Below are 26,068 nucleotides of genomic sequence, written 5' to 3'. Positions count from 1 at the left end.
TCCACATAGCTAAAACTCTCATCCAGGCCTTCATCCTATCTTGTCTTGATTACCATCTTTCTCCCAGGTCTTGTCAAATGCAATCTTGTCCTACACGTATCCATTCAGAATACTGCTGCAAAGATCATTGTTCTAGCTCACTGCTTTGATTATCTCTTTGCATCTCTCCACTGGTTCCTCCTTCTTTATTGCTTCAGATCACAAACTGCTGTCACTTTGAAGGCCCTTCACAACCTAGCCCTATTCTGCCTATCATCCCTTATTTGCTATTGAGATTTCATTTCCTGCCTCTGATCAGCACCATGGTGCCATTCTCCATTGCCCAATTTTCAAACAAGCACCTTTGTTCTTCCTCTCATATCGCCCTTCACATCTTGGGAGGCGCTTCCCATAAACATCCACCAAACTAGCCCGTCAGCTTGGAAAAGAGACGACTAAGGGGGGATAGGATAGAGGTCTATAAAATCATGCCTGGTGTGGAGAAAGTAAATAAGGAAAGTGTTATTTACTCCTTCTCAGAACACAAGAACTAGGGGTCACCAAATGAAATTAACAGGCAGCAGGTTTAAAACAAACCAAGGGAAGTATTTTTTCACACAACGCACAGTCAACCTATAGAACTCTTTGCCAGAGGATGTTGTGAAGGCCAAGACTATCACAGGGTTCAAAAAAGAACTAGATAAGTTCCTGGAGGACAGATCCATCAATGGCTATTAGCCAGGCTGGGCAGGGGTGGTGTCCCTGGCCTCTGTTTGCCAGAAGCTGGGAATGGGCAACAGGGGATGGATCACTTGGTGGTTACCTGTTCTGTTCATTCCCTCTGGGGCACCTGGGCATTGGTCACTGTCGGTAGACAGGATACTGAGCTAGATGGACCTTTGGTCTGACCCAGTATGGCCGTTCTTATGTTCTTATTATCTGCCTTTAAACTCTCCTTTTCCTCTATGCCTTCAAAACTTGGCTGCTGGTCATGTTGGCCTATTATTTATTATTTATTATTTGTATCGCCCTATTGTCTCATTGTTCCCTTGCCTTCCCCATCAGTCTGTTTGTAACCATACGCAGTGTCTTGTTTATACTTCCATTGTAAGCTCCTTGGGCCTGGCGCTGTCTTTTGTTCTGTGTTTGTACAGCACCTGGCACAGTGGGGCCCTGCTCTATAACTAGGCCTCCTAGATGCTCTGGTAATACAAATACTTGATGAGCCATCACAAATAGAGATTATTAGAATTATTGTTTACTATGAACCTAATTTCACTGAAATATGAATGATTTTGGAATGATAAGAATATGCAGCAATTTTTTACATCTGGGATAAGGACCTCAATCTTGTGCTCATTAAAATGAATGGGGCTTTCGGTGTTGATTTCAGTGGAAGCAGGACTTCAACAGTAATTGGGAGCTTCTGTGGAATTTGTGTGTGGGCAGTGGCAATACAAGTGATTTTTTTGTGTGTCTATATTTTAATGAATGTGAACATTTACCAGTTGCTGGATGCATAATGTGCAATGATTAATGACAAATGATTAAATATCATCCACCCTCAATAGCAGGCAGTGCAAGATGTTGCTAATTTGCAACCTGCACACACACTGCAGGTACCCATCATCCAAGAGAGACAGCTGCATTTTCTGACCTTTCCTTCAAACCGATCAGATGTACTTTGCATTCCCAATAAGCTTTCCTCTCTTGCTAGATTACTCACTTGTATCTCTGTGTGCAAAATGATTTCACACCTTGTAAGATTAATTCTCTGCTCCTGGTTGCCTTGATTAACAGTTCAGCAAACTCTGCAAAAAGTGGCAAAACAGCCACGACACACAGACATCTTCACCTCCCAAAAGCAAGGTCAAAAAGACAAAGTTACAGGTTGCTGCCATTGTAAATTGCAGCAGGTTGGAGCTGTTTTCTGCAAAAGTAATAAACATCTGCTGTATTTTGGAATACTGTCTATGATTTAAAAATCAGTTTCTACAACTGCCAGATTTTTTAGTTATTGGCATCAAATTTTGATTGATTAGCTACAAACGTATGCATTTTTTTTCCTCTGGGTAGTGTTTGTGTGGCTAAACTTTGGACCCAGATGGCAGTATGATGTTTTTTAACTCCTGTGATTTTGAGATAGGTCTGATACAGACACACTGTAAAATTAAGGACTCAATGATACAAACCTGTACTCATTCAGTGATACTATTTACCTGGGATTAAAGCTTTATACAGGCTACTGCGAGCACATCAGACCTGTCCCCTGCTCTCTGCTCTGACTTCCTGTAGAATTTCACAGCAAGTTCAAGGTCTCAGTCCTTATCTTCAAAGTGCTCTGTAGCTGGGCCCAGGATATTTAAAAGCTAATCTAAAGCTCTGAAGACCGTGGTTGACAGTGTGCATCCTTGGCACAAAGATAAGAGTAAAACTTGTCTGTTCAGGACACAGAACCTTCTCTGGGCATGACCTGAGACTGTGGAATGAACTCCCCCAAGAACTAACGACCACATATACCTTCCAGGAGTCTGGTGGCATCTTAAAGACTAACAGATTTATTTGGGCATAAGCTTTTGTGGGTAGAAAACCAGTACTTGACACACATACCTTACCGCTTCCTGCTCCATGTGCCGGGCACGTTTCTTTGCCCTGCCTCCTCTAACATAAACACAGAGCAATGGGAAGATTAATACACCCCTCCCCCAACAAGCCTACCCAAAGAAGACACTCCACCACACATACTTCTCCGTCTGGGGACAGGAGGAGAGAACAAACGACATGTGACAGATGTGTAGTGACACTGCTCACGGCACGACTGGAAGGTGCTCAGATAGAACGGTGGTGAGTGCTCTATAAGAACTTACATCATGATGACGGAGTCCCACATTGATGTCGACGTACAAGGATTCAGCAAACACTAGAGGTGAACATGCATATGAGAGGTCAGACCAATGTGAGAACCACCAACATGGTTACATGTGGGGCAGTCAACACTGTCCATGACCATTGCAGGCTGTTGTATCCTTGCTTGCGATGTTCAGGTTTTTCCCATGAGCTGTTAATGCACTGTTAAACCATTGCTTCACATGGTTAAGCCAAGCTGTTAAACCGTTGCGTCACATGGTTAACGGAAACGTGACCAATCTACCACCCCCTTGGTCAGTGTTGGCTGTTACTTCCCAACTGCTAGGGTCAACCTGACAAGCTTTCAAGTTTGACTTCAGTGTTCCTTGCTATTGTTTGTACTGACCCCCATGAGAATGGAGGTCGTGCTTTAGCTGACCTAAGATATGGCCTGGGGTGGTCTTAGGTGAGTCACATGTCCAGACCAACACAGCTGAGCATTCACGAACATACTTTGAATGCCTGACATCAGACAATGAGCACGGATTTCAATATTGGGAATCTTGTTCCCCCATTTGAACGTCCAACCAGACTGAAGATGGTGTATATGAAACTGATCAAACTTCCTAATGTTGTCCATGTCTGACAACTGTATAGAAGCATTGTAAGCATGTCTGCCAAAGAGTGCTAATGACAGACTTACACTCCTTTTCAAGAAGCTCTGTAGAAGAGAATACGTAATCCTACCCTAATTGTGATTTTTCTAGCATGCTTTATGATGCAAACATCTGAGACTTTACAAAGCAAGTCAAAACCCATCCAAAAAAGTTAGTTCAAGCACGTTATTTTTATCAGGGTCTGAAATATTTGTTAAAGTAACTGCCAGACTCTCAGATAATATGGATTTGGGACTAAAATTATACAACAAACTGTTCCGCATATTATCAGAGTATCTATGTCATGCCAGGCCTGATCCAATGCTGATGTTGGATCAGATTGAAGTGAGTAGTGGTTGTCTTCCATTAATTTCAATGAGTGTTGCAATGGGCACTCAATACTGTGTTTGTAAGGAATTCTATACATGTGCACTGGACTGTAACACAAATATCAGCATTTATTCATGGACAAGCATAACCCATACAATGTTTTCATCTTGCTGACAACTTGGGTCTGCTGTCTGTTCTTAATTAGGGATAATTATAAATAGTGAGCGTCAAACACTGTAGGTTGACATTGGACATTTCTATAGCTGTCTATTGCTGTTTTAGTTAAAGGTAAGGTAAATATTCTATTAAGTTATTTTCATGAAACATTGCTCCTGGGATCCTCCCTCTCAGCCCAGAAAAAATATAGGAACCATTGGTCTAGGTCCCATGCATACAATATATATACAATATGTGCAGTAACTGACAATCCCTGTCCCAAAGAGTTTACAGTGTAAATAGGTAAGGCAGGGAGGGAAACTGAGTCGCAGAGACAGTAAGTGACATACTCAAGATCATACAGCAGGTCAGTGGCAGAGGTGGGAACAGAATCCAGTTTTCCTGACTCAGTCCAGTGGCCTATTCACAGGACCTCATCATCTCTCTAATCTATATCCACAGTTAGTGTCTTTCACAGAGGGCAAAGTTTTTTATTGCCCATTGACATTCCCTACAGAAGTAACATTGATCCCATTGGTGTGTAACTAGAAATGTGCTGAACGTTGACACTGACCTTCCGGCCTGTTCAAACTGGACCTTTGGTTTGAGGTTGGTGCGACTGTGAACTTCAACCCCCAGCTCAGTGAACGTAGGCTGAGGATGTTCACACAGCAGGAAAGGTGACAAATACCCCCTGCCTTAGAGCTGACTTCCTTGCCTCCCAGGCTCCCCAGCTAGCCCTGGTGAGAGCTAAAGCCCAGATCCTGTGACCCATTTCATGTGGCTAGATCTCTGCACTTGTGGGGAGCCCACTGATTTAAATAGGGTTCCATGTTTTATTCACATGGAACAACTTGCAGAATCAGGGCCAAAGGTATAGAAGGAATCATAGAACAGCAGGGTTGGAAGGGACCTCAGGAGGTATCTAGTCCAACACCCTGCTCAAAGCAGGACCAATCCCTAGACAGGTTTTTGCCCCAGATCCCTAACTGAACTATCCCTCCCTCCTTAAAACAAGGTGTCCTTTTGGGTTTATTATGGAAGACAGGATGGGTGTGCAGGATGAAGGGGCCAGGTGAATGGGCAGGGGGGAGGGGAGTGTTCTTTGATAGATTCAAGTTACTTTACCTCAAGCCTTCAAACAAATCTACAAAGAATCATTTGCTCCCAGCTCCAGGCAACCAACTGCAGGGTGGAGATCACACAACCCCCTCTACTCAGCCCCCTGCATAGCCTCCAGTCTCAGTTCAAAAAATCAAAGCAACTGCGACAAAACAAACAGCTTTAACACACTGTATTTGCTGCATAAATTAACATAAAATGAATATCTGACGACTTGAAAACATTAATCAGATTGGGAGCCAGCAGAAAAGAGCCGGGCAGAATTCACAAGTGTTCTTCTCTGAACGTCCTGCCTCCAGTCGCTCTTCTTGCTTCTTGCACTGATATATTGCTGCCCTTCCTGTAGGTTTGGAAAATCAATCCGTTAACAATTAAAGCAACGGCTCGCCCATTATTTATCTCACACATTTTTTAATGCACTGACAAAAAAAAATATATGCTGAAAACATGCCCAGATGTGCTCCACTCTGGTTTGAGCCACCCCTTTTGATGTCTGCTTTTAAGTCCAGAGACAAGTGAGTCTAGGAGTTGCTATTAAGCCCTACATCATTATTATTTATATTGTAGTACCCTTTGGGGCCTCGGGAGATCAGAGCCCCATGGAGCAGGGACTGCAAACGCAGCGTGAGAGACAGCACCTACGCCAAACATCCTGCAGAAGACAAACAAAGGAGGGGAGAGGACAGTAACTGACCAAGATCAGTCGCAGACCCCAGCTCCTCATGCTTCCTAGGTGAGGGCCCATACCACCCTGCCCACCCCCCAAGATCCCAATCCTGCCCATAGATCTGAGTGGCGAGCCCCTGCAGCTTGCCCGGTTCCAGCTGTGGTATCTCCCACTGAAGGCAGGCGGTAAGATGGTGCTCTCAGTTGTTGTGCAGCATCGACATGCCAAATTTACAAGCATTCGCTGACCACTTGTGCATATGCTTTGGTTGTTTTCAAAAGGACAGTGTCATGCTAGGGCCGGATTTTTTAGAGGGTACTTTTGTGCATTTTGGGGATTGCCTGAGGCAACCCCAGATGGCTCTCATGTGCAAACAGGTGCTATTGTCAATCTGGTCCCAAATGTCCTGGGCTGTGTTACAAAAACCTGAACCGGAATAAAAATAATAACCACCCCCCCACAAAAAAAACGCAGAAACCCCCCCCCCCAGTACACTGTACTTCCCCCTTGTTATGCTGCTTCCGGTTCTTGAGCACGAGCACAGGGCATAATGTTTGAATTACAAGGAAATACTGCAGGGGAATGTTAATTTTTTAAAAAGAAAAAATAACCCAGGTTCCATTTGAATTTAAAAGAAAGACGCACGGGGACATTTCCATTGGTCTGATACGTTGTATAAGCTTTTCTCTTGGCAAAATCTTCACTTTGGGCCTGCTTTGGTCTCCCGCTCTCCCTCGGTGTCTGGTTGTATTTCTTTAAGGTGGCTGTCCCCACACGAGTACATTGTGTGGCTTTGTCTGGCGCTGAGCTCCAGCTCTGGTCTGTGGTTCGCTGGTGGAGAGATGCATTGACACTCTGCAAAGGGAGGGGTAAGGAGGCTGGAGTGCAGTGCAGTGGCAGCATGACTGGCCAACAGGAGACAGCTTCCCCCAAGTTTGCTTCGCTCTGCAACTGGTAGAGAGGTGATGTAAGCAGAGCCTAGCCGGACCCACTAGAAGGCTTTCAGACTGGGGTGAACAGTTATACATGGGAATGAAGGGGGAGGAAAAAAAACCCTCAGGTGTTTTACACATTGGGAGAAATCACAGTCCAACTGAACTAGACTGGAACTGCAAGCCAGTCCCTCTGCACCGGGAAACCTAGAACTGCAGACAGCCCTGGAGCAGCTTTGGTTAGCAGATCCGTTCTGCTCAGCTCACACCTCTCCTTACCTCCCCGAGCTTAGAAACGTGTGCATGGGTGTGAGATGTTCCCCCTGTAGAAATATCTTTCTTCTCTGTGAGCCTCACGTTCAAATGCCTGCTAAAGCAGCAGCAGCATCTCACAGGCAGGGAGACAGAAGGCTGGCAGAGCTCTCCTGCATTTGCTTTGTTTCTCTTTTCTCATCTGGATTTAACTGATGGACCAGAGCATTGCTGAAGCCAAAGGGGGGAAGATCTAGTTTCCTAACGGAAGGGAAAGGAAGTGTGTGCATTGAGGTAAGGAGCGAGCATGCTTATTTAACTTTACCTAGTCCAAGATTTCAGCTGAATTATTTCTGTTACGATATGACTGCATGCAAGGGCAGCTTGGGGCTCCCATAGCAATGGACGGAGATGACAGACAGCAGCTGAAAATGGGCATTGCAAACAACAGTGATGTATTTTCTGTATGTCATCTCACCTGCCAGAATACAGAGATGTTCATCTAACCAGTTCTGCAGCAAAAAACCAGGCAGGGCAATACAGATGCTGTGTGTGTCTGTGTGTGTGTGTACGCATGCAAAGGGACTGATGCTACAGTAGATAAGGACATACAGTACCCCCAAATGAGTGCAATGTGTTTGTGTGTTATATCTCTATATTTGTGTGTGTGACACAGAAACACAAATAAGATTACTGCGCCTGTGTTGCAGAGGTAGGGCTCTGCTTGCTTGACAAAATCTCTTTCCCTAAGGGTTTGCCCCCAATGTATGATGACTGCTGGTCTAGACAATTATTGATTGTTATTAATCCCATTTTCATTATTGCTGTTTGGTGCCCCAGGTCTTTGCCACAGGCTGGCTAGGTTCAGGATGGATCCTCTCTTCCCTGCTCATATTTTGGAAGACCCTGATCTGAGGAAACTGCTGAACGACTCCTCAATGCTGAACCTGAGTTTTCCCAGTAACTGGTTTAACAACGGCACAGGGGACAGCTTCCTGCCACTGGGCATCAAGATCACCATTGTGGTCGTCTACTCCATCGTGTGCATAGTGGGGCTGGTGGGCAACTGCTCGGTCATGTATGTTATTGTCAGGTAGGCAATGCACACATCTCACCAACCCCCCTCCCCTCGCTATTCTTCCTGACAGTGGGGAGTGAGCAGGGGGTGGGGGGTAACCTTAGACTGCAAGTGGAAGTGAACTGATAGAGCCCTGGGTGATAGAGACCATGTCTGAAACTCTTGCACTTCTCCAAGTTATTTCCTTTGCATTTTAGCTAAGGAGTGCCCCCCTCCCCATGGTTCCTCAGGGATGATGAAGGTTTTCAGCCACAGTTCATATTAAACAACCCTCTGGTGCCTCCTAAAGGAAGCAGAGTTAACCCAGAGAACAGAACAGAAGGGTAAAATATATTTCAAAAGGTGGACTCTGCAAATTGTGTAAGGTGCTGCACTGGCTGTCAGCAGGAAGAGCAAGGATTTGGAAATAATGAGCTGGCGGTCTGTGAAGGTCCCTGGGGTACTACGGACACCCCCATTTCACCCCGCAGCTCCTGTGCCATGTTAGGGTTTGGATTTAGACTGGAGAGGGAGTCTAATCCCTTCCTTTGGTTCTATGCAAAAGGGAAATGAAGTGCTTGGTGGCCTCATATCTCTGCAGGGTACAAATCCTAAAAGTTCTGAGCGTCACTATTTTTAAAAACAGCATAAAAATAGAATGCAACACAATGTTCCAGAGAGGAGGGCAGCATCTCTAACTGCAGATGAACGTCCAGCTCTCGATACAGTGGGTGCATTTTCTATAGCAGAAAGACTTTGGTGCAGGGAGAAGGTAGAGCAATGAGCAGGGGTTGTCCCTACCAGGGTCCATCTCCCGGGGCATAGTGACATATTTCTGGTCTTTAATATTTAATGTATCAATGGTTTTGATGATTCTGTATGTAGAAAAACTCAAAGAAGTAAAAACTCTCATTTTCTTCCATGATTTAAACCACCTTTCCCCATGAATCCAGAGCAAATCATGTCCTGTAAAGTAAAATAAAAATGTGCATCGGGAGGGGGCATCACCCTCTGTTGATAGAACCAATGTGTCACTTTTGACTCAGGTCACTGCTTATTTAGGGCTGGACTGTGACCCCCTTTCTACTGGGAATGGAGTCACTCAGGTGAGTAGCTGCTCAGTAACGTGACGGGGTTCACAGTCTGGCCTTGAATTTGGAGCTCGGAAATGCTGGCGTTGTTTTATACTGGTCTGAGCACATCAAGATGGGAAATGTTTATTGAAGTAAAATAAAGGGTCGCAGGATGATATTTTCATTATTCTGGGCCTGATGCTGCATCTCTCATTCATGCCGAGAAGTCCTTACTCCTGTGAGTAATCCCAATGGGACTCCTGTGAGTACGTGCTGCTCAGCAGGAGGAAGGGTCGCAGAACCTGGCCCTGAATATCACAGCCACTCAGGTGAGTCTGGATCTTTGAGAAAAAGGCCAAGACTTGCTGTTTTGAGCAGGCAGCCTTTCAGCGCTCTTACGGCAGAGAAGTTGGTGGATGGAAGGAGGAGACCATGACAAAACCCCCTGGACAGGGAGGGGCTGGCCCTGGAGAGTGTGGAGACATGGGGGCCATGCTGCAGCTGCTGCCCCATGTTGCAAGGGGATCAGCGTTCAGCTAATCTTTGCCTTTCTGATCCATTGATGTTGTTTTTAGTATTATTATTCAGGACCAGAGCTGGGCATGATGCTTACAGATATGCAGAAGGCCTTGCCTGATTGGCTCCCTCCCCACTCACCTCGTGCAAGCCCCAGGCTCAAGACGTGTCTGCATTTGCAGAGCACAGGGATTGGCCCTGCTGTGCCCCTCCTGGGCCTAATCCACTCCAGTGGGTCCAGGGCGGAGATAGGGCTAGAGCCGCGATCCCTTCCCCTTTCCACCCTGAGCGAGTGCGGAGAGGGGCATAGACCATAGCATGCCAAGAGCAGTCCCTGCACTGGGAAGGGCTGTGCCTCCTGGGGTTTCCCCGGGGGTCGTTCGGCTGCGCACCTCATCCAGTGCAGACTGGGGCCTTCGTTGCATGACCTGTTTGCAGACGAAGACCTACATCCACTGACACATTAAACACCGAGCATGACTGAGCGCAGGGTGCCGGGAGAGGAACCGTCTGGTGACAGAAATGGGAATGGGGACAAGAGCTTCTGAAGTTAGAAGGAAGAGAACGCTGTAACTCCAGGACCATCATTTCAAATGGGGCACCCGGGTGTTCTTCCCCCCTTCCCTGCACTCATCTGTTGCCCCTGCAGAGCGCCTGCATGTAGTACAGCTGTGGGTTGCAAATGCCCCAAGTGGTCTGGCTCAGAAGAGGAGCATAGGGGTGGGGCAAGCCAGGGCCACTGGATGTGTCCTAATGCACTCGGGGCTGCAGCCAATATTCCAATATTCTAAGAGCAGCGACTGACGGCAGCCGGCAGGTTGTGGGGAGTGGTTTCTGCCCCATGGAGTTCCCCACACAAAGTCAGACTGTCGATGAAATTTGGTCTCGGTAACATTCAGGAGAAGCGCCTACAGAACTGCATGGTGTGCAAATGGCTACTGTCATTTCACGCAACTCCGCACTCCGGGCTAACAGCAGGAACAAATGGAAGTAGGCAATTTGATGCTTGTTTACTGCGCTGTGGCTGTGATATTGTACAGCTGGCCACATTTCGTCTGCACTGCTGAGTAACGGGCTGGAGAGGGGTCCCAGCCGGGTTCGGTGCCAGGCCTTGGCTAACTCTACAAGGCACTTACTGCCTCGGCCAAGCTAAGTGCTGGGCTGAAATGGCTGCACAGGCGATTTATTTGTGATTTGGTTTTTTAGGCCCCTGGAAGATGTATTCCTCCCCTGCTGAAATGGAACCCTTCCCCCCACCCTTGCATAAGAACTGCCTAGGGAGTTCTAACACTTCTGAACAGCCCTGAACTCAAGGGAGCTGGAGAAGGGGTTTCAAAATCCACATCCCAGAAGCCCCGGTTTTGATAAATGGCCAACCCCAAACCCTAGAACTTAACACCCCGCAGTTTAAAGGTGCAGAATCCAGATGCGGCGTTTTGGTCCAGCTCTCATGAAATCCTGTGGGATCCTCCAGGGAAACCTGAGGTCCAATATGGGGTGAGGAGGGTCTGTGTACAGGGGACAGGCGGAGTGAACTGGCTAAACTGGCTGGCGAAGGGGCACATGTCATGTGCTCCCAAGAAAAAGTACATGGGAAGCTTTTATACATAGATCCCTCCAGCTTAGGCACCTTACAGTCTCAGTTTGGGCTAAAGCTGGATGCAAAGTTTCCATAAAAGCATTTTTTTCAGTGAAAAGTGGGGTTTTAGACGAAATAAAAAATTTCACAGAAAGTATTTGCTTTCTTGATCATGTATCTATTTTTTTTTGTGGAAAACTAAAAATGTTTCAGTTTTTGTTCCAAAAAATTCAGTTTTTGGCATCTGAAAATTGAAAATATTTTGGCTTCTAGGTTTTTGGAAAAAATAAAGCTGAAATTTTCAGTGGAATCCCTCCAACCCCATTTTTCTGACCAGCTCCGGCTTGTACCACATGCACAACCTCTTCCAGGACATCTTCACTCCTTTGCTTCCATTTCTTAATGGACTTTTTACTTCTTATTGGCTTTAAGACTCTTGCAATTTTAAAAGGGTCATTAAAAACAGACATACAACCCCCTCTGCCTCCGCCAGTATTGTGAGTTGTGACTTGTCTGTAGAGTTCCTAGCACAGTGGATTTCTGATCCGTGGTTGGGATTTGTAGGTGTTACAGTGATGGAAATGATAAATAGGACTGAGTATCAAAAATGTCTCATGTCCTATCAGACATGGATGTCGTCGCACTCCTCTTCCATTAAGCAGCTTGTGTTTAACTGAAGCAAAGTGCTATTTCATATTTGTGTCTTAGGGAAATGTGAGCAAATGATGTTAATTCTCTCTGCTTGCTAATAGAGCAATTCATACCTAATATAAACTGAAATGTATGAAAATCTGGGGGAACAATCCATTCTAGTTTCGACCAGTCACATAAAGGAAAAGGAGAAGGCAGAGGAGATTGTGCGAGTCCTACTCAGCACCATCCCTGTGCCCTGGCAGGTACTAAATATATATTGGCTGGATTGAAAGGAGTGTTACGAGGACAACCAGGAACATTATTCATCCATCTATCACTGGCAGTGTAGGCAGAAAAACATCAACCTGAAACATAAACATACTAGGCCAAATTTTCATAATGGTGGCCACCATTTTGCTCCTGAAGTTTCCTATGTGGATCCAACATTGCAGACGCAAATTTTTCAGAGGCAAAGAGCACCTATAAAAAGACAGGGGAGCTTCAGCCCTTTTGAACTTTTACATGATGCATTTAAAAAAAAAACCACTGATGTTTTTCCTGTTTAGGGGGTGCGGAAAAGCAGACGCAGGATATTTTGACCAATAGTGACCCTTTCCATCTTCACTGAATACAAGACCAAGAACACTAGACAAGGGAACAGTAGCCAAATTGCCCCAGAGGTCCATGGAATTGTTTCATGGAATTTTCATGGCTTGCCCGTGTTTGTGTTTTTATAGATATTTGGATCTGGCTAGTGGGTCATGATGTTTGTTCTGAGGAGGTAGAATGTAAGTAAACGTAACTCTGAAAATAGTGTATATACACACTGTATTTATTCCATCCTTAACCCCTCCACAATGGTGATACAAACCTCAGGTTCCTCCCTAAGCTTGATTATTCCTAGGGTTTCCTTACAGCTTCCTTTCTGTCCCAGCTCCTGCTTCCCTCTGTCTCTAGAGATGCTCCAACCTCACTTATATCCTAGTTGGATATAATGTCTCAGCACTGTGAATCAGCAGTAAGTACCCAACATCTTTGTACAGGGTTCAAGCACTAGGCATGAGGGTGACTGGAAGAAGCCCTGAATCCCTATGAAGACTCTCAAATCTGCCACTTCCCTGCAGTCTCGTTCACACCCACCAAACAAATAGACAATTGCACCAAATAAACCATTTCTGCCATCTGTGATGTTTACAGGGTGTTTGTTCTTGGAGCTGTTTATTTCTCATACTTCCCTGCCTTTGTACTAAACTGATAAGTGGTTTGCTGCTCTGTCACTTCTGACAAGAGCTTTCAAATGGAACATATCGTTAACTCCCTAGCACTCGCTCTTTCTAGATACAGCAGCCATGCAAGATTGCTTCATGATCTGACGACACTTAACTTCCAGCAAGACCAATAATAACTTTGTGCACAAACATTGTCCCTTACTGAGATCTGCAAGGAACATCTCATCCAAAGTTGCAGAGATTTTGCTTGTGTTAGGAAAGTGACAAGAAGAATTTAAATGTGATCATGATTTGTGGCTATGTAACCTGTCTATTTCACAAGGTCTAAGCCATGAATCATAACAAAGAGTCACAGGACACAGAAATGAGCAATACCTAACTCATCAATGAGTCCATCTCCCTGCTCGTCCAGGATTGTTCTGTACAATCTAATGTTTTCCTTGGTTTAGTTTTAAATATTCCAAGAGATGGAGCTTCTAGCTCTTCCCTTATGAGATTTTCCCACAGCATTATGGATATCTCACTTCTAGGAAGTTTTCTGCTGTATCTTTTAAGCAACATTCTTCCCTCTTCCTTTGAAAGTTTCTTCTACTTTCCCATCTAGACAGACGCAAACTTGGCCATGCTTTTTTGAGATTTGCCTGTATTATCATCTGGTTTTCCAAGGAATGACCCTGACAAGGTTTCTCGAGTAGTGTGTGTGTTGGGGAAAACCACAAATCAGTCTGCACATTTGCCTGCAGTGCTGCTGTCTCCAATTTATCCTTTTCATTTGACATCTACTCGTATTCCAGGATCCTGTTTTTAAACTAATAATAATGGATAGTGTCCAGTTGAAAAATGCTTCCTTGTCCAGTGGGTAAATAAAACTGCTTCCATCATGTCTGGTCACGAATCTTATCCCAGTTTCTCAGACTTTATCATGTCTCTTTGGTTTTTCAACAAGCACCTTCACCAGTTAGATAGAAGGAATGTTTTGCACAATGTTCACTTGCTCAGCTGGTCAGACAAAGAAGGCCACCAAAGTCAACACCAGGGATGAACTCGGCTTAACATTTACAAACTCTGGAAGCTGGCCATTTGTCTGTGAAGAGTTATGGTGACAAATTAGCTTACAGTAAAAGGAAGGAAGCCTCTGATTTGGCAGCCCTGGCAAGCAGAGGTTTGGCTCTGTACCATTTCCTAAGATAGCTAATGGCTGTGATGACACAAGGAAAGTGATTCACCTTGGGACAGAAGAGAATGTCAATGCTTATTAGCTTCAGGACTCCACTCTCGTCTTTAATAGGTTGAAATTCAGGTGCTTGCTAGTGGACCCGGGATTCAGCTATTGATAAGCTTTGCATGAGCCCCCAGTCACAGTCTTTCTATTTATGGAGACCAGAAAGGCAGATAAGAGCCTAGTCAGTTACAACAATATATTTTGCCCGATCACTTTTGCAAAATCAAGCTCTTTGTTCCAGTGCTCACGTTCAAGCCGGCACAGCCAAATTTTATGAGATTATTCTGCTTGCACCTCTTGCAATTTCAGGTGTCTTAAGCTTCTCTTCTCTATCTTGTAACACCCACAAGTGTTTCCCGGTATGAACATTGTGGATGACGTGCACAAGGAAGGAAAGTTGAGCTGCACGGGGACAGCAGAATCATCCAGCAACGTCTAAACAAGGCCATTGAGAACCAGTGATGGCCTAGTTGGCAAGAGCTCATGCATGAAAAGGCATGACCTGACTCTGGGGCTCTGCTTACTGATGTCCCTCATATAAGGCCACGGGAAAGAGCACTAAGGCAGATATGAAGTCAAATGTGTAGCCTAAGTGATGAGAAAATCTGTTTCCACTTGGCCACCGTCTTCTGGTCACAGTCCACACAATAGCTATCCCTGTGGAGAAACACCCCAGGAAAGTAACAGGAACAGCCACTCACACTTTCTGTACATCTGCTCTTAGTGCTTCTAGGCACCCCTATCATCCATGGCTCAGTGAGGGGTCTGCCCACAGTGAGCTCTTTTGCCACTGGGGGGGCCCGGGTGTTACCTCAAATCTGCAGAATAACACTGATATGCAGACGCTGTCAAACCACTGACTGCTTGAAATGTGATCACCTTATCTTGTGGGGATCACATGGGATAAGAAGGGGGGGAGGGGTTGTACACTCACAGTGACCCAGACTGTGTCACACACCAGTGCCCATTTTCAGTGCAATGCTTAGCCCTTAATGTAGCACTTTTCACCCCTGTATATGAAAGCGCTTTACAAGAAGAGGAATAAATATTAGCTCCATATAGGGGAAACTGAGGCACCGGCAGGTGAAGTGACTTGCCCAAGATCATACAGGAGGTCTGTGGCAGAGCTGGGAATAGAATCCAGGCATCCTGCCTCTCAATTTGATAGTTGTGCTACTGGATCCAAGGCATAGGTGCCGAATCCGTGGGTGCTCCGGGGGCAGAGGAGGGTCGGGCACCCACCGGTGCCATTAGAAGTTGGCACGTATGATCCAAGGGGCCATTCTTAAAGATGCACAGTAGACTTTTGTAAATCATGTGGTACCAGAGAAATAATATATACCGGGGGGGTTATCCACACCCCCCCTGCCACTCCACATCTCCCATAAAAGGAACCCGGATCCACTGTACCACAAGCCAGAGAATACTCCTTGCCCATTTTTCAGTTATTAGTGGAACACAGAGGCTTTAATGCTCACATTTCAGCAATGTTAAGGCTACAGGGAGATTTGCTGTTTATCGCTTTAGGGGAGGCGAGGATGCATTTCCTGATATACAGAAGGAAGATTCTAAAACTTCTTGGTGTTTCCAAAATCACCTGGAGCCATTTTAAAAAAAACCCAAAGCTTCCTCTAGGCTTTACTATCCGTCGTATGGCCCGGCCTACAGTTCTATTATCTTTAGAGTGACCGAAAAGCTGAAGTGATTAATTTGTTGGTCCTGTAATCATGTGACTGTCACATTCACTTCTACCGCTGAGCAGAACTAATTGGAGACGACTGAAAAGTGCTCTCCGTAGGAGTTCTATTTCCTTGACAGCAAAGGGCTATCGGTTTAAGTTGGCTGCCTCTTGCTGCTTCATATTACTGACCATTGTTTGAGTTTCCTGCAAATTCAGATAATTGCTCCCCCTCCAACCTCTCCATCCACTTGGTACCTTTAAGGTGTTACTTATGCATGTGTTTCCCCTACAGTTTTCAATGAGTTTGAAGCAGGTGGTTGGGCAGCAGCAGAGGGAAAGGGTTATTTGAGAAGGGAAAAGCTGGCACATTAAACGCTCCTGAATTCTTCTAGTTCCCAGTAGTTTGATTAAAGGGAAAAAATACCAAACCCTGTTCCCAATGATGCCTCCAAAGCAAGAAGATTCAGAAACAACATCCAGCGATTGCCTGTTACTCCCAGACACCCAGTTGTGTGTGCAACCCACTGGTGAGTGCATGTTATGAATCCCCCTCTGTGCCGGGCCAGAGGCTATGAGCTGTAACTGTTTTAGCTCTGGAGGTCCCCAGGTCAGGCCCCCATATTTTGGTCAAGAGGGCCACCATCACATGTGCATATTTAGTCATGGGGCTTTAGGCACAAGTACCTGTGCCATTTTTTACTCCCACAACTCCAGCAATATTCAGATGGGTTAGGACGTTGATCTCCTTCCAGGGCTCTTTTCTTTCCATGCAGCTCCTGTTTCGTACACACCCTCCGAGTTAAGACATTGGACTGAACTCCTTGAATTCTTCCACCAGTTTGCTCATACTTGTTCTTCCCCAGCCGTCAAGTGTGCTAACCGGTCTCTAGTGCTCTGTTTTCTATGGTTTATTGGACTCCTTTACAGCCAGTCAACTCAAAGCGTGTTCATGGTCTTTCAATTCTACTTATTAATGTTGCCTCAAGGGCAGATTTTTAAAAGTATTTAGGTCTCTAAAAATACATGTAGGCATTGACTTTTATCTACAGCTTCAGATATCTAAACAGCTTTAAAAATCTGGCCCTCAGTCCTTAGGGCATGGATCAGAATCAGAGGCCCATTGTGAGAAATTATAACATTTCAATTACGTGACGTCTTACGGGAAGGCTCCCTAATGGGAACGGTTTAACAAGCTGTACTTCTTAGCGATGAAACAGAGCTGGAGTATAAAGTAACACAAATCCAGTGGACATGAATGAACCCTTTGAGACCTTGTGTCTCTCTGTGTCCTTTGCTTTTCTTTTCCCTTTGCAAGAGGCAATTGTTGCAGATTGGATAGAAATGAAATTAATATTGAGTGGTCTGTACTGCCTGGAGTAATCAAAAGTTATTATACCATAAAGAGTGCAGAAGAGCAAGAAATACAGACGGATGGAAAATGAAGTCTTTTGGTTATTACTGTGGTACAATGGCAAAGGAAACTTGATTTTTCCAAGATCAAGGCTGAAATATGCATGCTTGCAACTCACAGCTTGCATGTGCACATACCTATATGACTAACGTTCCCCTCTGATGGCTGGCCCAAGGAGAGTATAATAGCCCACCACTGCTACTAGCTGATGGATTTACTTCTTTAGCTCAAGTGCTTCTTTAGCTCAAGAGGCCTGTGCTTCTGGAGCTGAAGGGTTATGTGGTATCGCATATTTGGTGGGGTGTCACACATGCAAATCCTGGCCATACACTGGCTTTGGGATGTGCGTGAGCACAAGTCAGTTGCGCACAAGTGCATGCGTGCTGTTAAAAATCTGTGCCTAATGTACACCAGCAGCTGCTTTCAATGTCAATAATACTACAGGTTGAGTAGGAGTCTGAAAAGCACTGAAGGACTAGCAATCTCCCATCAAAACCCAAATATGGTTAAAAATCCAGACTAAAAACACTGAAATGAGAAACTTTGATGAGGTTTTTAAGTCCTGTTTAATTGGGACTAAGTCCACCGCACTTTTCAGGTCAAGTGGCAAGAAGTTCCAGAGGCAGAGGTGTCAAGTTCAAGATGGAAGTGGAATTCTGACAAATTTATCAGGAGGAGAATAGATTGCTATAGAATATTTTCAAACATCCATACTCCTTAAACCAAAGCAGCATCGCTCATAATCTGCCACATGGCTGGTTATGAATATCTATGCTTCTGAAAGTGCCTGATTGCCAGGCCTGTAGATTAAAGTGCTGTGCTCATCCACAGAACAGGCATGGCACAGGTCAGAGCAATGAAATTTTCCTGTGCACTGGCCTATTAACGTATTTCCGTCCTGTCCCCAAGAGATGGAGAGAGGGAAGAGTCAACTGCCAGGTCTTCATGGCACATTCAGTCCTTTACCTCTCTTCCGAAGCTAATAGTAAAGAAGACACTTGTGCAGGAGTGGTGCTTGTTTGCATTCTTCTGTGGAGAGTCTGCTGGCTCATTAACCCTCATTAGCAGATTGCAAGCAGCTAGGTAATTAATTGGGCCTTTTTTTACTATAAAGTTGGCAGTTTCTGTTGGGACATCTGTCCGCTTAGTCCAGGATGGTTAATCCCCTGTGTGGGATCGATATACCCATTGGGAACAGAATGCTGTTGAACTGCCATGCAGGCCTGAATAGGATGGAAATCTGGGGGACAGGATAGTGATGCAATAATAGTAGCCAGGATAAAACAAAGGAGATTGGAGTGATTGTAATACCTACAGAGGAACCTCTCTCCTTACTGTTGCTGGCCAGGTATTTGCATGAGTCATTCCCCAAAGAGTGCAATTTCTTGCTGAACATGTATATCCAGAGAGTCAGTGCTGGTAAATCAACTATTCCCATGCTCTTCACACTAAGACAACTGCAAGAAAAGTGTCAAGAACAAGGAAAACCTCTCTACATGGCTTTCATGGATCTTAGTACAGCTTTTGAGCTGGTCAGCAGAAAGAACCTTTTCCAATTGTTAGATAGAATTGGTTGCCATCCAATCACCCTCAGTCTGATTTAATTCTTCCATGGTGGCATGAAGGCTATAGTCTGGTATGATGGTGACAGCTTAAAAATCTATAGTGGTGTCAAACAGGGATGTGTTTTGGCACATTCTTCTCTCTGCTGCTCCATCACGCCTTTTCATTTTGCACTGAGGTTGTACATCTCCAGACTAGAGCAGATGGAAAACTCTTTAACACTGCATATCTCAGAGCACAAAGCAAAGTCAAATACCTGCTGCTAAGAGAACTTCTTTTCGTTGCTGGCGCAGTGCTCATGACATACAGTGAAGAGGGCCACCAGCAACTTTGCAATAGCTCCGCGCTAGCTTGTGATGAGTTTGGACCAACCAACACTCTAAAGAAGACAATGGTGATGGCACAAGGTGTGTTGGTGGTGCTAGAAGTTGTGCAAAAGTAATGCTATGTGGGATCAATTGTATTGGATGATTTATCTCTAGATGATAAACTTAATTCTTGCATCAGAAAGGCAGCCACCACATTCGGTCAACTGACCAAACACATGGGAGAGAACAGGAAACTAACATTGAACATGAAGATATTGGTCTACCATATGTGTGTTCTGAGCGTGCCGCGGTATAGTGGTGAAGCCTGGACTGCCTATAGCAGGTACAAAGGAAGGCTGAACACCTTCCACACCCACTGTCTTTGCCATATTCTAAATATCAAGTAAGAAACCAAAGTTCCTGACACTGAAATACTTGAGAAAGAAAAATTGCCGTGTCTGATCACTGTTCTCAAAGACATCTCCATTGGCTTGACCATTTGCAATGGATAGATGGATGGGTACATTCTAAAGGATCCCCTGTATTGTGGATGCTCTAAGGCCCCTGGGGCAGCCTAGGCTCAAGTTCAAGGACATTTGCCAGAAGGACTTGTTGAAAATTTTCAACATTGACGTGCCAAGCTGGACAGAGGTAGCTAGCAACAGGCTACTCTGGAGGGCTGCGCTGCACCAGAGGGGTTGAGAGAGAGGAAAGCAAAGTGAGTGAAGAGGGAAAAGCAGTCGGCTTCAAGCACTATTCGTGCACTGGCTTCACCCACTAGCCCTGTGCCTTGTGCCTACATTATCTGTTGCTCGGGAATTGAACGTTTTACCCATGTATCTTTTACTGCAGCATGACATTTAGTACCTGAACGGCTTTGGCACTTAAACCATTGTCTTCTGAGACAGGCAGCTGCCATACAGTAACCGCAGGGGTGAAACCAGTGTTAGCGACCTGGGGCAATGATAATGCTGACGGCATGTGATAGGGTTTCCAAGATCTGCTCTAAAATATACGGGCCAGTCCCTCGGCTGGTTTAAAGGGGAGTACGGACTTCAACGAGGCTATGCTGACTTACGCCAAGGGAGCTGATAGATGTGAAAGAGCAGTGGCCTCTTTTGCCTGTTTCATATCCCTTGTCATTCCAGACACTGCAGCCCTTTACAGGACACGACTGTCTGCTGAGGGAGGGGAAGAGGAAGCGTGTCATTGCAGCTCGAGGTCTAGTGGGGGAAGGAATGCGGACAAGCTGCGTGCAGAGGGATGGCACCGGCTGTGTCTCAGTTAGATGGGCTTATGAATAACCTAATCAAGAGAATCAGGATCCAGAGCCAAATGGTAATGCTAATGGCTCCCCAGGGCGAGAGGTTTCAGTCTGTCCCTTCCCCCCTCTTCTCACCCCAGACATTTGTATTCAGTTTGTGACTGTGATGTCAGTGAACAATCTGTTCAGGAGTCTCATTTTTGCAGCCTGGCTGTTAGTTCAGTGACGGGGCTTTATGGATCTGATCGCTAAGCCCACAGGCCCTGAGTCTGGTAATTGTGGGGAAATGTAGCTATGCCGTCAGATCGGAAGCTTTGCAACCTGCTGGGGGGATGGGCTAAAAAGCACCATAGGAAACATTATGCCTCTCTGTGAAAGGTGGTAAGACTCAAAGTACAGGTGCAGGAAGGGACATTTCCATCTTCTCTCACTGCCTGCCAGTTACGAGCTGCACATTCCTGGCTCTACCCAGTGCACATGCTTCGGTCTAACATTGTTTAGGGCTTGCTTGGTGGAGGGGGGTTGAAGCAGAGCTGTAGCACCTGGGTTTTACTTCGGAGAGCTTAGATTTCAATAGTGGCGAGAACAATACATGAGCCTGATCTTAATTTCCTCCCCAGTGGGAAATGAAAGCTTAGGGATGAGTGTTTTATATTGTGTGAACAGTACAAGAGGGGAAAAAATAAAGGCAAAAATAGGCTGGAAAGGGACAGGGGACGTGGCGAAAAATAACGAGAAAGAGAGCAAGCAAGGAGCCGAGACGAGAAAATCGAAGGGCGAAAGGGAGAGTTGATGCACTGCATCCTCGGCTGCCCTCAGATCAGGTTGAGCTCATGAGGGCTCTTACTCAGAGCACAGCTTTCCTCTCATTAGTAATTGAATGACCTTGCTAAAAACAAAATTGCAGGAAGACAAGGTTGGCAAACTCAGATCCAGCTCCTGATTGAATCTTCTTTTGGGTCCTTATCCCAACCTCCTCATGTAACACCGGAGCACCTTCCAGCAGTGCATTAACTGATGCATCCAGCATCTGCCAGGTATGATTCTTTCTTTGTCCCTCTCTCTCCCCAGGGATAAATTGCAGTGTTATGTAGCAGATGTATGCGGTGCTGTGTGTTGTTGAAGAAAAGGTTGAAGAAGTGCGCTTGGAATAAAGGGTGGTGGGTGTTGTGTTTGGTAATAGCCTCAGAGGACTTCATACTTGTGAAACTAGACTGGCTCTTTATTAAGAGAATGATTTACTGAGCTGCTGCAACAGCAGCTAGCATTCCAGCCATGTACACACAGACCGACTTCCTAGTGCCTCCTCCAAACCCTTCCTTCCTGCAACCTGAGTTCCTCCATCCAGGTCCCATGCAGGTTGCCATAGTGGGGTTTGCGGTGGTTCTTCAAGCCTGGAGACAACAAAGTCTGGCTTAGGAGGGATGTGGTTTTGAGCTAACTTTGCACTCCACCAATCTGGGAGCCAATGGGGCAAAGTTGGTCCCTCTGTACCTCTTAGGGAATTGAGCCAAGGGGCCATTCCAATTCCAGAAGCTGGAGATTGCAGGACTGTAAGGATACCCTGGCCATGCCCTCTATGCAGGCAACTAGGAGAGTGGTGTTGGAGTTGCTGTGGTAGAGAATGCCCTTGCATAAGAAGAATTCTCAAGTGGCTGAATGTGCTGGGTTTAATTAACATTTCCCCTGCCCTGCCCCACCCCACTCCAAAATCCAAAACACCCCAAAACACCTCACAGCAATTTATGGACTTTGAGAGCTTGTAGACTAGGAAGTTCAACCATCCCCTGATTATCACATCAATTTTAAAGATGGGATCCAGGGAGGGGTAAATGACTGGCTCAGAACTACGCAGCAAATCAGTAGCAGAGCTGGGAATTTCCAGTACCTCTCTCTGGCCAATGGATACACTGCTCCCTACAATACATTTCCTGTTCAATCTCATGCAAAAGCAGCAGCTCTGGCTGATTGCTCATTCCCCTGCTGTGTTCATATGCTTATTTGCATAGGGACTGTGGTAATAAGGGAAACTGTCTCCATCTCTTAAATCTTACATTTAATTTCTGCCTTTGTTGGGACTGATTTAAGGATCTGTTGGTCTGAGTTCCTGGCAAAAAATAATCCACAAAAGATTAATTGATTTTGTTTGCGCTGAATATTCTGGAAGTGTTTGCGAACATTGGTCGGCTGGGGTGATGTTTGCTTCCTTGGAGGCTGTCAGGAAGCAGAGAGAGTGAGCTAGCCGGGTTACCACTGAGTGGGAACTAATTCATTCTATTTTTTGATCATCTTGTAAGAGCACAGCCAATGCAATCTTCTCTTTCAGAAACCACTTGGCTTCCCCAACTCATCGTTAAGTGCTGGGCCAGATGATCATTCATTCTCCTCATCCCAGCTCCTCTGTGCGTTGTTACAGAGGGGTGAAAGTATGGGAAAACTGTTAAAGGGACCCCAACATTCGATTGGTGGCAGAGAACCCACATGGTATCATCCCCTTCTGACTGCACCTCCGTGTGTGGGGGTCTGTGCAGGATTACTGAGACAAGGCTGGGCTGGACAAGGGCACAGCTGGGGAAAAGCAGTTCTCCGTAGACTCCTCTCTGGAAAACGCCCATAGGAATGAATGCTGATTGTTCCCCTCTCTGCTCTGTGCTGGCACAATCCCTCAGAAGGACTGGGGCAAGAGCCAGCGGCAGATGGAACAGCTTTGGCAACACAAGTGCAGAAGGAAACATTCTGGGCAAGGTGGAAAGGGAACCAGAGAGTAGAAAGGAGGGGCTGGCTGTCTATATAGAAGCACCAGTCCTCCAGGGATACTTTGAAATTCACAGGATTTCTCAGTGGGTCTTGGGACAGGGGTGGAGTTGGGGGGCTATGTTCTTTGCTCAGTCCATGGGGACACAAACCCCACCTCTGCTAGATTTTTGACCCAGTCTAGCTAGTAGAATGGGAAGGTGTATTATTGTTCTGTGAACTCAGAAAAACAATGGCTCCCCTCCACCCCCCGTCAGTGATGTAGTGGTTTTTCTTTGTTGTAACATACAAGTGTTATGAATCTGAACAATATTCCTTCAAGTGGTAACATTTGCAAAATAGGTCAAGGATTTGGGGGAGGGGAGGGGTTAAGCTATTGACAAATTGCCTCAAATACAAACTCCCCTGAAAAGATCACATGGATGAGCTTTCATGGTTTATCACTCAGCAAGACTGTTTCCTAATACATCCCTCAGATGTCAAAACTGCTGAGCTGAACACAACCGCTTTCCTCGCCCTGAGAATGCTTAAGGTGTCAAGGGATAGTGAATCATGGTCTGTTCATGTAAGAAATCGACTTCAGCCTTTTCCAGGCCTTGGGTCAGCCAATGGATGCGTGACCAAGGCCTGGTCTACACTGGGGGGGCGGGTCGATGTAAGATACGCAACTTCAGCTACGGGAATAGCGTAGCTGACGTCAACGTATCTTATTTTGACTTCCCTCCCGTCTTCACGGCATGGGATCGACGGCCGCGGCTCCCCCGTCGACTCCACCACTGCCCCTTGCCCTGGTGGAGTTCCGGAGTTGACGGGAGCGCATTTGGGGATCGATATATCCTATCTAGATGAGATGTGATATATCGATCCCCGAAAAATCGCTTGCTACCCGCCGATCCGGCGGGTAGTCTGGATGTACCCTAAGGGGCATTGTTACAGTCTAGTGGAAGAGACAGAAGATCTACTGTAGGACAGTGACTCTGCTCTATGGAGTGGCACAGGGATGATTAAAATCATGGCCAAATTGTACAAGAGAACATGGATTTTTTGCAAAGTGCTTTGTGATGCACAACATATCTGTCTTAAGTGATTTCAAAGTAGAAATAACCCTCTAGAGGCTTTTGACTGTTAAATACCAAGGTTAAGGTTAATCTTAAGCTAAGTATTTGTTTGCAACATCAGTTTCTGGAAGCTTTGTCTAACAGGTCAGCTGGAGTGCCATTTTTGGGGGCATCCAGGGTTTGATGGATGCTTAACAATTTTTCCTTTGAGTAGAGAGGGGCCTGAACTAAACCCCTGGATCTGAACAAGGTTAACCTTTGGATCTACCTGTCTGAAAGTTATTGGACTTTCCAGGGCCCAGTAAAAACAATCCAGGCAGCTAGACTCACCGTTTTTGCTGAGACTGCCATCAAGAACTGAAATAAATTCCTGTATCCCAGGTTGAGATTGCTAATTTCCTTCATGTCGACAACATAACTGCTCAATGGATGATAGTCATTTTCTGTTAATGCTGAACTAGGCCTGCTCTGAACCATTGATCTTTATAGCCATTTTCCAATTTAACCCGGTTCCCAAATGTGGAAGCAGCAAAGAATCCTGTGGCACCTTATAGACTAACAGAAGTTTTGCAGCATGAGCTTTCGTGGGTGAATACCCACTTCTTCGGATGCAAGCAGTGGAAATTTCCAGGGGCAGGTGTGTATATATAAGCAAGCAAGAAGCAAGCTAGAGATAACGAGGTTAGATCAATCAGGGAGGATGGGGCCCTGTTCCAGCAGCTGAGGTGTGAAAACCAAGGGAGGAGAAACTGGTTCTGTAATTGGCAAGCCATTCACAGTCTTTGTTTAGTCCTAAGATGATGGTGTTAAATTTGCAGATGAACTGGAGCTCAGCAGTTTCTCTTTGGAGTCTGGTCCTAAAGTTTTTTTGCTGTAGGATGGCCACCTTAAAATCTGCTATTGTGTGGCCAGGGAGGTTGAAGTGTTCTCCTACAGGTTTTTGTATATTGCCATTCCTAATGTCTGATTTGTGTCCATTTATCCTTTTACTTAGAGACTGTCCAGTTTGGCCAATGTACATAGCAGAGGGGCATTGCTGGCATATGATGGCATATATTGCATTGGTGGACGTGCAGGTGAATGAACCGGTGATGGTGTGGCTGATCTGGTTAGGTCTGGTTAGGTCCTGTTGCTGGTGTAGATATGTGGGCAGAGTTGGCATCGAGGTTTGTTGCATGGGTTGGTTCCTGAGCTAGAGTTACTATGGTGCGGTGTGCAGTTGTTGGTGAGAATATGCTTCAGGTTGGCAGGTTGTCTGTGGGCGAGGACTGGCCTGCCACCCAAGGCCTGTGAAAGTGAGGGATCATTGTCCAGGATGGGTTGTAGATCCCTGATGATGCGTTGGAGGGGTTTGAGCTGGGGACTGTATGTGATGGCCAGTGGAGTCCTGTTGGTTTCTTTCTTGGGTTTGTCTTGCAGTAGGAGGCTTCTGGGTACACATCTGGCTCTGTTGATCTGTTTCGTTATTTCCTCGTGTGGGTACTGTAGTCTTGAGAATGCTTGGTGGAGATTTTCTAGGTGTTGGTCTCTGTCTGTGGGGTTAGAGCAGATACGGTTGTACCTCAGTGCTTGGCTGTATGTGATTAGTTTCAAAATTCATGCCAACTTAAAAAAAAAAAATTACACCTGCACATAGATCTGATTGCCCCCATACTGGACGCCATTCTTCGATTCTTCTTTAAATAGACTTGCACTGAAACCGATCAAGCTCCAAATTGCACAGGGTCATCCAGCCTCGTAGGTATGTGGGGGTAACAGCTTTATTTGTTTCACTGTCAA

The 26,068-nt window shown here is 45.7% G+C and overlaps 1 protein-coding gene across 1 annotated transcript in view; it reads left to right on the top strand.

Moving 5' to 3' along the window:
• The window catches only part of OPRL1 (opioid related nociceptin receptor 1), a 129,047-nt gene that overhangs the window by 87,976 nt on the left and 15,003 nt on the right, over positions 1-26,068 (top strand). The window contains exons 7-9 of the mRNA XM_039499045.1: positions 5,658-5,823; positions 7,166-7,235; positions 7,782-8,034. Coding sequence (XP_039354979.1) covers positions 7,811-8,034 — 224 coding nt within the window. The 5' untranslated portion in view covers positions 5,658-5,823; positions 7,166-7,235; positions 7,782-7,810. The remainder of the gene's footprint in view (positions 1-5,657; positions 5,824-7,165; positions 7,236-7,781; positions 8,035-26,068) is intronic.

This window comes from Mauremys reevesii, linkage group 13 (assembly GCF_016161935.1).
Source record: "Mauremys reevesii isolate NIE-2019 linkage group 13, ASM1616193v1, whole genome shotgun sequence".
Classification (NCBI taxonomy): Eukaryota; Metazoa; Chordata; order Testudines; family Geoemydidae; genus Mauremys; species Mauremys reevesii.
This window is presented reverse-complemented; position numbering and strand designations above follow the sequence as displayed.